Genomic DNA, 12,906 nt, shown 5'->3' on the forward strand with positions numbered 1-12,906 from the left:
ATTTGGTTATTTTCGGTTATTCACCTCAATGCACGTCAATGTATTGGTTATACGCCTGCGATTTTGTGAAGTAATCTTGGGGGTTTTCAATATTTCTTGCAGCTATGTGACATCAATTCTCATCTTCAGCGCTCCTCCTAGCTGCTCTATGTGCAGGGAATATAGAGGTCAAGCGGACGACAATCCGAAATCCCTGTGCAGTTTCTGAAGAGAGCTCTTTTATTAACAATGGTTTATATTGTCACGTAGCCAAGGACGAAGCAGTTGTTTGGAAAAGAAACAAGTTTATTGGAGCGAACTTGTGCTCCCCTAACAACTGAAAAGAATACAGAGGCGGCGAAGCAGTGGTCAACAAAGTGACGTTACGTGCGTCGGAGAGCGTCGCAGAATCGAATGCCCCGGCGTCCGCACTGCAGGCTTTTTATCTTTTGGCGCGCGTGGTTCTCGAAACGTCGATTCGCATCGAGAACATAGTAGATCCAAGAAGATTATTCTGGGCTGTTCACGTTAGATCGGAATGCTCTCCCTATCACAACAGATAACACATGCGGCACAGAAAGAAAGAATGGAACACGCGCTTCCCTTGGCGCAGAGATAACACAGACCGGCGCAGCCGGCGGTAAAAGCAAAACACCAATAAACAAACCCAATGTATGGTTCGCGGCAATATCTTACAGAGAAGGTGCGATGCAAAACAAGCAATTTTTGAGTGCTCTATCGAAACCGACTATATTATAACACTTACATAGCTTTTTTCTGCCCTATTAAAATCACAGTGACGAGCCAAAGGCACTGACCACCACAGTAAGGAGGATAGTGTTTCATATGAACCAACTGAAACGCGAAAGTGGTGGCCTGCTGGCCTGCTTCTCTGACCACCTGCCTGCTTGTCTGACTGCACGCCCGCCTGCTTTCCTGCACGCCCGCTTTCCTGCCTGCTTGCCTGCCCGCCCGCCCGCCCACTCGCGTACTTGCCTGCCCACCAGCTTATCGTCCGGCCTGCCCGCCTGCGTGTGTGCCTGCCTGCGTGCCGGCTCACACGCTTATCTGCCTGCCTGCCCGCCCGCCCTGCGCGCCCATTTACCTGCCTGCTTTTCTGTCTGTCTGCTTGCCTGCCTTCCTACCTCTGTCTGTCTGTCTGTCTGTCTGTCGGTCTGTTACCGTCCATCCGCCCATCCGCCCATCGATCCAGCCTGCCGGCCAAAAGAGGAAACCATTCGCCAAGAAGTATGCATGGGAAGAATTCTTCGGAGCTGCTGAAATTGGTGCCATGGGTTATACTTGTCCCCATTGTTTAGCACGAAGAAAATCCCAGGCACAATTGAAGCAAGATGTGCGTACTCAACCAGAAGTCCCCCGCGTTCTTTAAAGGGGAATACTCGTTGAGCTGGATTTGACGGCAGCAAGGGAACAAACTACGAGATAAAAATGGCTCAGAAAGGCTCCACCATTTGCACGACGAAAGTAAGCACAGAAAAAACAACTCCAGCTCGTTTTTCTCGAAAAAGAACAACATACAAAACAAACAATGGTGCATGCTGTCCCGAAACATGGCACGCGAGCAGTGTGAAGGCGGCAAAATTCAGTTTCATTGGACAAAGCTTCATTCAATTTATTACGAGAGGAACGAGAGCGCAGGATATTGCGAGGGGGGAGGGGGCGTGGCGAGCGGAAAAGAAATTGTAGCGAAATCGACGCAGACAACTATCGTCTTTCGGTGATATTTGTGGTGAAACAAGAAGCTACGCCGCCAAATGTTTCTTCCGAAATTAGCACGGGCGCAAGCATACATAAACTCAATATGGTGACGCGTCATCAGAATAATAAAGGGCACGCGCATAGGCAGTTTCGTTAAATGGAGATTTGGGGCTGGAAACATCACTCTCACATTAAGCATCATATGTATCGGAAGCCGCGTGACAAAAGAATGACATATCGCCAAAAATGGGTCAGTATACATGCATTCACGCGAAGGTAATAAGTTATTGTCCCACGGAAACTACAGGCCACCAGAGTGAAGGAATGCGGGAATCTAAGTTCTTTATTGATTCCTCATTTAAACAACCTATTGTTGTTTGATCTGCTCTCAACAGCGCATTCGTCAGACTGTGTAGAGGAATGCGGAAAAAGACAAGCACTTAGAACAAAAACTCACGCTTGTTTTCGTTCGTAAGATAACATGTTTTTGCTGGAACTACCCAAGCATCTAAAATTTAACTTTCATACGTGACACGGCGAACCCGTCATCCCACTTTCGGCTGTACGTTTCAGCAACCCTGTGCCGGATGTTCGGTGAGGGAGACGTGGAAGCAGCACCGACTAAGTAACTGCACAATGAGCATCTGGAAGTTGGTGCGGAAAACAAGGACAGATGATTTGTATGCGCCAACAACAGAATATTGTGGGAAGGCAGGACACATCCCTGCTTTGTCGCTGCCGGCAGTCTCGCAATGCCTTCTGGGTAATTGAATTGAACCTGTCGCTTAGGCTAGAGTGTATACGAACAGAAGGCCGGTGCGGAGCCCCCCATTCATGGCGAAACGGAGCGACCAAGCGCTGGCGAAGAAGCCGCTAAACCACTGCCTGGTCACACGGTACAGCAGTTGTGAGGCTTGGAATAGGCGCAGCTGCGACGTCCCTCCACAGCGTATCACCTGACGTGACGTCACACCTGCTAATGTTTCGCTCCGGTGACCCAAGGCTATTGCGACTAGATTAATGACCTTGCAAGAACTGAAATAATACAGCTTTCGCTCTAAAAACGATAACTTTCGTTCGACAGGCGTGGCCTGCGGACTCAATCGTGGGCCGTGTTTGCACTACTACAATTCAACAGCGACGCTCCAAACCACGACCAGGAAAAAATACTAACAATATATATATATATATATATATATATATATATATATATATATATATAGGACTTCCTTCGGGAAAAAATTCTTGTTGTTTCAACACCTTTGGCGCAAATTTCGGGACCAGACCTAGTAGGTAGTATACAACGTTGTTATTTTGCAGAAAATTTTAGATAGAATATAGAAAACCTATTACAGAGAACCACCGGCGTGTTTAAAGTAATGTGTAAGAAAACGTAATACAATTAAGTATCTTTCCACGTGTTCATCATTTTTTTCTCGGTACTTCCAACGCAAATGTTTCGTAGGAACTCTAAAGAGTGTCATCATGATGTGCAATCATTTTTCAGCGTTTGCAGGGGATCCTGGACGCATTTGGATGGCGAACGAAAAGGGAGGCTTGACATAGAGCCTGAACTAGCTGCCATTGCCGCCCATTTCAAAGAATCCCGTTTACTGCAGAAGCATTCTCGAGTAAATCGAATGTATGAAAAAAAACCTCCGTTTGAAACAAGCCACGCTTATTTCACTCAACACGTATTGTCGAGTGAACCGGACGTCGTAAAATACCCTTATTCCAAAACCGGCGCTTCCTACAACGTCATTTGGCGCTGTTTTTACAGCGTGAAGAGAGAATATCAACGCCAAATCCGACGTAAATGATGAAGATACAGAGAGAGAGAGAGAGAGAAATAAAAGGAGAGAGAGTCACAGAACATACAGGGATAGAAATCAATGTGGGCAGGCACATTTACTGGTTGATTAATATTCACTTCGTTGCCGCTGGTTCACTCTCCTGCTTAAAAACTAAAAAAAAAACAGCGCACCTGTGTAAGGGTACTTTTTCAGCTGCGCGTTCCGTCACAACTTCCGTTCGCAATGGAAATTCTAAGAAAAAAGCATATTGACCTCCCTGTCGCCGCGGGCAAAATAGGTTGAGATATAAGGTTTACTTGTTAGCACCGGTTCGGTCATTAATCCAACCAACCAGTGCTACATTGCGAATATGTAGCTACAGTCCCTCTGCAAAGAATAAATTCTAAATGAAAACGTTGCCGTTACTGGCCGTAACAACTACGGACTAGTGAAAATGAAACCTACACAGGTACTTTTTTTCTGTAAAAACACCAGGGGAAACAACAGGAAAATTATGTATGCTTTGTTGAAAAGATTGCATCAAAAGTTCATGACACCGAATTTCCTTGTTTGCGAGACTTAGCTGACCATTGGTAATGACAGCCTGGGGAAATAATAAGGCAGCCAGTAGGTTTGTACGGAAAGGTAACATCGGAATAGGTGTTCATGCTGAATTTTGTTATTAAGGATGGCACGTCGTTATCATTCTGTGTGGCTTAAAACAAACTAGAGTAGGTGCTTTGCTCCACTACTAATAAAGTCTACCGAGTGAGAGACGTTAAGAGTCTGTTTTCTTAGAGCAATAAATGGCAGCTGCATAGTTAGCAGACATTTTCCAACTACTGCTTGACGTGGCAGCACCATTCAGGCCAAGGGTCAACGCAAAATGTGAAGTTTCGGGAAAAACTTTCCTTCTTGTCCCAATACATTTGGCGCGAATTTAGAGACCATAACGTGTAGTTAATATACAGTGATGTTATTTTGGAGGCAATTTTACATAGAGTATTACAAAACCTATTACAGAGAACAACTGGTCAAGTGACGTCGCAATAAAACGGGTTTCAAGTTGAGTTTCAATGTTTCAAGTCATCTTTGATGCAATCGGAAAGTCATCCCTACTTGTAAAGAGCGCAAGAAAGGAAGAATAAGCCAATACATGCAAGGCAGCGAGGTTAGTAAGGAAGAGTCAGTTTGGCTACCCAACACACGGGAAGTGGGAAAGGAGGAATTTAATGAACAAAATTACGCCCATCTTCCCGCGAGGGGAACCCTGATGTGATGCGACGCATCGGAGGGTTCAATTGGCGTTTCCATTGGTTGGTTCTCTATGGTCGTAACGTTGCCTTGAGCGTGTGGGGTGACGCTGGTATTGGATTGCGTCAATCCACTCGCTGACGGGACCGTCGCTTCCATCACGTCTTCATCGGAAGAATCAAGCCAAGTACGAAGTCATCAATCGAAGTCACGTGGAGTCGAACGAGAGAGAGCGCTGACTGAACCGCCGCAGCGCGCTACCCGCTTTATATTCACAGCGCCTGAAGGAGAGGAGACAGCGGAGGAGAGTCGCGCAGGCGCGCACTTGCGCGACGGGAGCAAAGCGAAACGAGCGAAGCGCGCGCACGCAGCTGTTGTTTATGATAATGAGACGGAGTGAGAGTGTTGCGCACAGCTGTCGGAGAGAAGAGCGGAGGAGAGTCGCGCATGCGCAGGTGGCGTGCAGACGCCGCCGACGCCGACGCAGGAGGGGCATGCCTCAGAGCAAGAGATGCGTCGCATCTAAAAAGAAAGGGTGCATAAGAGACGGTGAGTGTAGCTTGAAGAGCCAGAAGAGAAAAACTAAACGTAGCTACAAAAACAAAACCATGGGCGATAACAAAGCATAAAACAGAACAGGTAACCTAACGAAACGACGAATGAAAAAAAGCCTGCGCAGTAAATGGTTTGTTGACCGGAGTGCGGTTGACAGGAGCTGCCTGTGTGTTGCAAACCGGGCGCAGTGACACAAGAGGTGTTCTACTGCAAGGTTATAGACATCCTTGCTCATATCGGTTTATCGATGTAAGGCTCGCGGGGGTGATTATGACCATGACCGCTAATTTGGCCGCTGTAACATAGCGGAGAGTCGTCTAGAAACGCTCAACTGTGATGTGTAGGAGAAAAACAACCATTTAAATAGGTTCAGAAGAGGCGAGTATACCTTATATTACGTAACATGGCCTAAGCCATAAGCACCTGCCTTCAATAAAAGGTGTAACAGGCGTGGCTACGGGGTTATAAATGGGCCGCCTAACACTATAAAGAAACGGAACTTCAGGATTCTAGCGACCAGTAGGTTTCAGAGTGCTTAAACAATGGAAGAGTCTGAGAGTCCCTTAAAGTTGCCCCATGTGCTGAAAATGAAGATAAAGAACAGTTGGAGAGATGGTACACCTATCACTGAATTTTACCATTCAGCGTGTGGGTAAGCATGATGAAATTTTGAAGTGTCAAGGCCCACTCTCCATAGAGACGTTCATTCCTCCTCCTTCTCTGTAACCTCCATATTCTGTGTTTTGTCTTTATCAAACCTCGCAAGTGAAGACAACGGCCCCCGAGATAAAGTTCCAGGCATAAAGGACCATTTACCCAAAGCTAGAACATTCACGTTTGGTTCATTGGTTCATTGGTGCTCATAACAGCTGAAGCGCGAAGGCAACGCAATATTCTTGAGCTGGAATCAGATAAAGCAGCAACTCAGACGACACCTAACCATTTCTTATGGGTTGCGAAAGCGATGCCCAATCGAACGCCGCCAAGTGCTCCTTCAAGCCGGTATCTTAACGCCAAAGCCACGAAAAATTTCTTCTGATCGACTAATCAATTGTTAAGCCACCTGTCATCGTCATTCGTCAATCCCTCGAATGGGTATGTGAATTTTATGGGCGGGAAGGCTGTGTCGCACCCAAGTGGTGCTTAATGAAACCACCGTGAGCCTCTCATAGCCCCAGTCATATTACCGGCCCGATCCCTTTAAGTGGGTAGTGGTTATGCCTATGTTTAGCCCAAAGATATGGCCCGAGTTCTTTAATATACCCCAGTTGCGAACCTGGGCTTCAGAATCCGAGCGGCACGAGCGCCCCTGCTTCGTTAGAGGTGTAGGGCAAGTATATTGGCGCGACTCCCAGCAGACCAGGTAGTAGAATTACCTACGTTTTCACGTTTGTTCTCTTACAGCTTACAACAGCAGCGGCAGGCCTTTGAGTACTACTTCAACGTCCTGTCGACAGATGACAGGTCAGTCAACCGACTCCCTTCTTGTCCCTGTTCGCACGCCTGCGACGGGGGGCAACCACGTACCAGTTTTTGACTCATGCGGCCTATGGGGAGTTTCGCAACTGGTATATAGTGAGTAACTCTGATATATAGTTACCCTAATGTTAACGACCTGCCAAGGAGCGCAAAATTAACTTTACGGTAAGCTGGGTGCACGTGTTGCCGACGTTTTCCACGTTGAAGGCCGCAGCTTATTCAGTAGGCCCACATATATATACACACCTAAATAGAGCAATGGACAACAGTTTCAAGAACCGTGCGCTCACGTAGCATCCCAACCATGAGTCAGAGGTAATTAGAAGTATTATAATGGGGGCAGTGCATTCGGTAGGCATTCTGAGATAATGAATGGGAGCCAACCAGTGTTACCGAAGAGGAAAGTCGAAAACAGCTGCTTGTTACCAATACAGACCTATGGAGGAGAAACTTGGAGGCACACTAAAACGGTTCAACTTGAATTGAGGACGACTCAAAGAGGAATGGAACGGAAGAAGATAGGTGTAACGTTAAGGGACAAGAAGAAAGTGGAGTGGGTCAGAGAACAAACGCGTTTTAGGGATATATTATAGAAATTAAAAAGAAGAAACGAGTTTGTGCAGGGCATGTAATACGAAAGCAAGGTAAGCGTCGGTAATTAAGGGTAACCGAATGTATCCCTAGAGAAGGCAAGCGTAACAGGGGGCGGCAGAAGGTTAGATGGGGACATGGTACCAACATGTTTGCGGAGATAAATTGGCCGCGGTTAGCACAGGACCTGCATAATTGAAGCTCTATAGGAGAGGCCTGCACCGTTGAGTGGGCGTAGACAGGATGATGATGATGATGATCTATTCTGTACTGTCTTGTTACAGAGTTCAACAGGCACCATTACAGGCCAGTATGGCGCAAACAACTTTGCACAAACAGCTTCACACAAATATTGTATCGTGAAAAAGTCTGTCGAGCACTACTTTTCGCGCGCGCGATTTTCAATCCTCACACATTAGCGCCTTGACTGGCACTTTGAAGAAGGGAAGGGGGGTATTTACCTATCAATGCGGACGCATTCGGGCCTCTCAACACCGTCAGTGACAGTATCAATTATTCCACCAAAAAAAAAAAAAAACGAGTACGGGCAATTTAGATGTGGCCTACATGGTCTATAATTAATCCTTCTTCAAAAAGACCAGCATATGGACGGAATTCTGCTTCCCTCTTTCCCCCGATGGCGACAGACCTTTTTACTAGTGAAGCTCGCAATAACGACCGGAACAGCGTTTCGCCAGCGGGATGTTTGCTCTTCTTTCCTGAGCTTCATGGAAAAATACCATATGTCAGCTGGAATGACGCTGTTCGCTCTCCCAACTTACGTTCTGTTTTATTTAACTAATTCTTTTAAAATTTTCTCAAGCGGGAAATGCGATGTCATAGCCGCCGTAAATGATGATGATAGATGTGGACACACAAAGAAAAACAAAAAAAAAAGAGTAAAACCGCGAGCGAGTGAGAATCCGTTCTACCCGGGCCGCTTGGGGCGTTGACTCAGTATTCGCTGTTTCTTTTTTCTAACATTGTGTTGGCGCCGCTTCACCGCGGTGATCCGAAATTGAAAACACAGCGCGCACCTGTTTAACCATTCTCTTTCAGCTACGCATAACCGCGGCAATTTCCGTTGGAAAGAAAAATTCTGGGAAGACGGCGCATACGGCTTCCTGCCACAGCAGGCGAACAGATTGCGGAGTCAGGCATACTTGCCAGCACCGGGACGCTTATCAATCTAACCAATCAATGCTAAAGCCGTCCCCCATGTTCCAGCCCCTAGATGCTTGTTTTTCTCTCCCGATTTGGATTAAATAATCGGAGAGGCCCCCGCTCTAGTCGGCTTCGTGAGCCCTCAAAACGTGTTGAATGCATGTCTATTCACCCATTACTCTAATTTGTTTAGTTTTCTATTGTTTTCTAAATATTTTTATTCTTTTTATATTATCCCTACGTAGTGCCCTGAACTCGAAAAAAAAAGCATTTTTCCTAACCATTGATGAGTTTCCAATCATCTGATCTGGTATGAGCAATACCGAAGTATTATATAACTACCATGATCGCCGTCGTCATCACCATAATCAAGCGTAGTCGACTCGCAATCTGGAGTCGCTGGTTTGTTAACAGCGGAGCTGTTGTATTTGTACAAGAAGCAAGTTCGGTGGTGCAGAAAAAAATACCAAAAAATGCCAGCGCTCTTGAGCGCGTGCCTCGCGGCGACCGCCGAGCATTTCAGGCACGCGGAGGGGCTTTAGCAAAGAATCAAACGAGAAAAAAACAACTAAACACTCTCGTTAAGCGCTGCACCGCATGTAATGCTTGACATGAGGAACACGACGATATCGATGCATATGACCACGACTACTACTATAGGACAGTGCAAAGCAGCGACGGAATGTGAAACAAACAGTTCGAAACTTGTACAAATGCCTTGTGATGTGTCCTTGATAGCTCCCGTATACAACATTTTGCAGCTTAGCTATGATTCAAGCCTTGCGCGACTTAATGCAAACTTGGCCAGTTGAGCCGGTGGAAGTCTACAATTCTGAGGATGACTTTGCATTCACCATTTACTGCGAAGAAGACAACGACCTCTTCGATGCATATGGCAAGGATTACTGGTTCCACAACTATGCAAATGAACAATGATACTGAAACTTAAATACGTGTCCGGCAATGCCCACCCCAAACAGCTTCCCCACAAAAGTCTTGCGAATGAGTGCAAGCATTCCTGAGTTTTCCTTACCCAGACCGTCTTAAAACTTAAATATCTTTCAACTGAATTAGTGAGTTTATGCTTTTTCACTCCGTCACCTGTTTTATGAGCCCGCTTCTCGGCTACAGACGCCGGACATCGGATTTTCAGCTCCGTGTGCCATTTCTTACTTGTGCTTAAAATAATCAGACTAAATCTTAGCTCTTTCACCAACTCATTGAAATTTAGCATAAACGCAAACAGCGACCCCTCGGATCCTGATTGACTGATTGTAGGGTTTAACGCGCCGACGCAACGCAGGCGAGTGAGGCGCCCCGTAGTGGAGGGCTCCGGATTAATTTTGACCACCTGGGGATCTTTAACGTGCGCCGTAATCCCGAACACACGGGCGTTTTTGCTTTTCGCCTCCATAAAAAAAGCGGCCGCCGCGTCCGGGAATCGAACCCGCGACCTATTGCTCACCAGCGCAACGCCTTAGCTGCTGAGACACCGCAGCGGGTGACCCCTCGAATCTAAATACCGCCTTGAATGCAATTAACACCAATCAAAACTCCGTCTAATCTGTACAAAGCTAGGCTTTTTGTAACGCCTTTACCACTTGTGGTTTTCAGCTGGGAATTAGGCAGGAGGTTTGAACATGCGCTTCGTCGCTGCATTAAGAATGTCATTCAGCAGTTATGGAAGCACCACTTATGGCGATATCTTGGTTCACTTGTTTTGTCAAAGTTTCGATCATATGTGCGACCTTCCTATAATGGGCTTGATAACTGTATTTTTTTTTTCTTGGAAACCCTCCTAGCCCACATGGCTCGTTTGTCTCTGTACTACTTGTGTAAACTAGAAAAAAGTTAAAGTCAGACCTTTCACTGCTGAATCCAGCCGTTGACTATAACGACAACCACTCGGAATGCTGCATGTTCTACCCAGGAAGAACGGTTTTTTGCATGCATGACATCGCGGAAAAATAGGAGGGTTCGTCTCATCTTTATGCAGACAAACAATTCCCGCTTCATTTCGGCAGTGCGGCTTTGTTGTGAACAACCGTGTGCTTTATTAATGGAACGCGGGCACTGTTCAGCCGATAGGACGTGAGCGTAAAGGAGCGGACACGCGAGCAAACGTCGCTGGATATGTTCGCGGTAACCAGCTGGTTGGTAATGAATTATCGGGTCGCCGACGCTACACAGGCAATGAGACGCGCTGTTTTGGAGGGCTCCGCAATAATAAACCCTAAGTGCAGCCATATCGCTCCAGAGAATTTAGTGCATTTGAAGTGGATATCAAATTTCTCTGCGTAGAATGTTACTCTCCAAAGGGGGTTCCCGATAAACTGATCGATTAAACTTGTCGCTCTTTTCTAGTTCCTGATAACTTCCCCCATGGTTCTACAAAAAAATCTCGGGCCACCTCCACTAACGTGAACCCTGGGAAGGGGCAAAGCATGCAGTGTGTAAGTGTATTCTTGGCGCCTTGGCGTTTTATGCCAACGTTGATGAAACCGTCAGGTATAGAGGAATACAGCTTTTCTGAAGCACGAAGCTCTCTAACGCGGGCGAGTGTCCCCGAGTTCTTTTAGTACGAGTTACGATCTAGCACCAGGCGTAAATGAATTTCCCGGTGTTTAGTACCGTGACTACATTAGACGATAATTACGATGATTAGTACCGTGAATACATTCGACGACGACAGGAGACGCCAACAGCCCCAGCCCCTGAGGGGCTTCGATCCCCCTAAAACAATAGCCTCGTGGTGCCTATGAAGTGGTGTGAATGTTGTAGATAAGCTGCAGTACTAGACTCAAATCACAAGAAAGGACAATTTTGTTTTCTTGAATAGTAACGTTTTCGAGAAAACCGCCCAGATTTCGGTCGTTGCTGTATGGCTCATTTCAGGTGCATATGAAATTCTCCCATTCGCAGAGTATTCCCCCTCTTGGGTTGTTTCCCTTTGAGATGTAATGTAATATGTCGACGTGCATGAAACTGGTATATGTTAGTAACGCGCTTGTCTATGTATACTTGTTGGTCGCTTCATCGAAAGGCTTTCGGAAAAGCCACACATTTGATGCGAGAATGTTTATCACGAAGGGAGTAGAGAGAGAACAAAGATAATGAATGCTTTACGAGTTCGGCTGCTGTACAACCACCACTCGTGTCTTTTCAACATTATTCTACTTTAGGCCTAAACGCGTCCAGTCAACACGTGGTCTTGAAAGCACAAGTAACAGAAAATGCAGCTCCGGAATAGTTTTCGCTACATCGCGCATATTTTTGAGTATGAACTGCTTGGCTGACTGACCTTTTTATGTTAGACTTCCCCGAATTGGGGCTATTTGGCCGGGACAATATACCTCGCGTATAGAAAGCAAAAGCAGAGTTCGTACGAACGAAGTCCCAGCTGCGCAGTTCTGCTCAATACAAACATGTCAGCTGCAAGATGTGTTCATTGCCTGCGGATGCGACACTTCGAGATTTCAGGCTGTAGAATGTTGACGCTGTGTTTTTAGAGTTAGGCGGTGTAGGCTATCGGTACTTCGTTACGTCGAGGCGTGCAGGCATTTTCTTACCGGCCATTTCACTGGTGGCATCGATTAGGGTGTCCGGCCATGCAGCCGACGCCCGATTCACGCCAAGTTCATTGATGATGCTCACGTAGATGACGCCCGATGACCGGATGGATGCCGAGCCGAAGAAATAGGCCGCAGCGGCAACAACGGTCACGTGCCACTCTTCGCCTGCACCGTCGGGTGCTTCGGCATGCGTCGCATTGGGCTGCATGGCAAAGAGAGTACAGACTTATTCGGGACAGTGCAACCAAGCCCTGCATTTTCAAGGTAAGTAAAACCGCGGCTACTGAAGCTGCAGCCTTAAGCAGCCGGAGATGTCGACTAATCGGGACGTTCGCGATCCAGCAATGGCAGGAACAGTCTATCAGGCACCCTAACAAGCAGGACTTACCCTCTACTTTCAAAGGATACGGTTTGTTGTAGCTCAGTTGCCTTTCCTATACCGTCAGTTCTGCTTTGCTCTCACGTCAGATCAGATTGCTCGTCATTTATACCTGCCTACTCGCGTACCCTTTTCGGTACACCTACTGTGTTTTTCCTTGTCTCTTCACCCCGCATGTGCGCCTAAAGTTCACCAAAATCAATCATAAATAATGAAAATACGGACGCAAATAATGCATTTTCCCCGAATTCCCCTGAAACGCACATATATGAATCCAAGCAAAGAGAGAGAGCGAGAGAGAGAGAGGGAATAACTTTATTTCTGACGAGGCTCTGTCCTAGCGAGTGTTCCTCATGTGAGGGAGGCGCGCCAGGTAATCCTGAGCCCTAGTGGCGGTCAGGAGCTGTAGCTCGGGCGAGGA

The 12,906-nt window shown here is 46.7% G+C and overlaps 1 protein-coding gene across 2 annotated transcripts in view; it reads right to left on the reverse strand.

Annotated features, from left to right (window-relative positions):
• Window positions 1-12,906, reverse strand: part of LOC144146777 (monocarboxylate transporter 6-like) — a 60,663-nt gene that overhangs the window by 20,943 nt on the left and 26,814 nt on the right. For both annotated transcript variants that reach the window (XM_077678705.1, XM_077678706.1), the window contains exon 2: window positions 12,104-12,308. In XM_077678705.1, coding sequence (XP_077534831.1) covers window positions 12,104-12,308 — 205 coding nt within the window. The remainder of the gene's footprint in view (window positions 1-12,103; window positions 12,309-12,906) is intronic.

Source organism: Haemaphysalis longicornis, unplaced genomic scaffold (genome assembly GCF_048455015.1).
Source record: "Haemaphysalis longicornis isolate Haplotype H1 unplaced genomic scaffold, Haemaphysalis longicornis Haplotype H1 scaffold_7, whole genome shotgun sequence".
Taxonomy (NCBI): Eukaryota; Metazoa; Arthropoda; class Arachnida; order Ixodida; family Ixodidae; genus Haemaphysalis; species Haemaphysalis longicornis.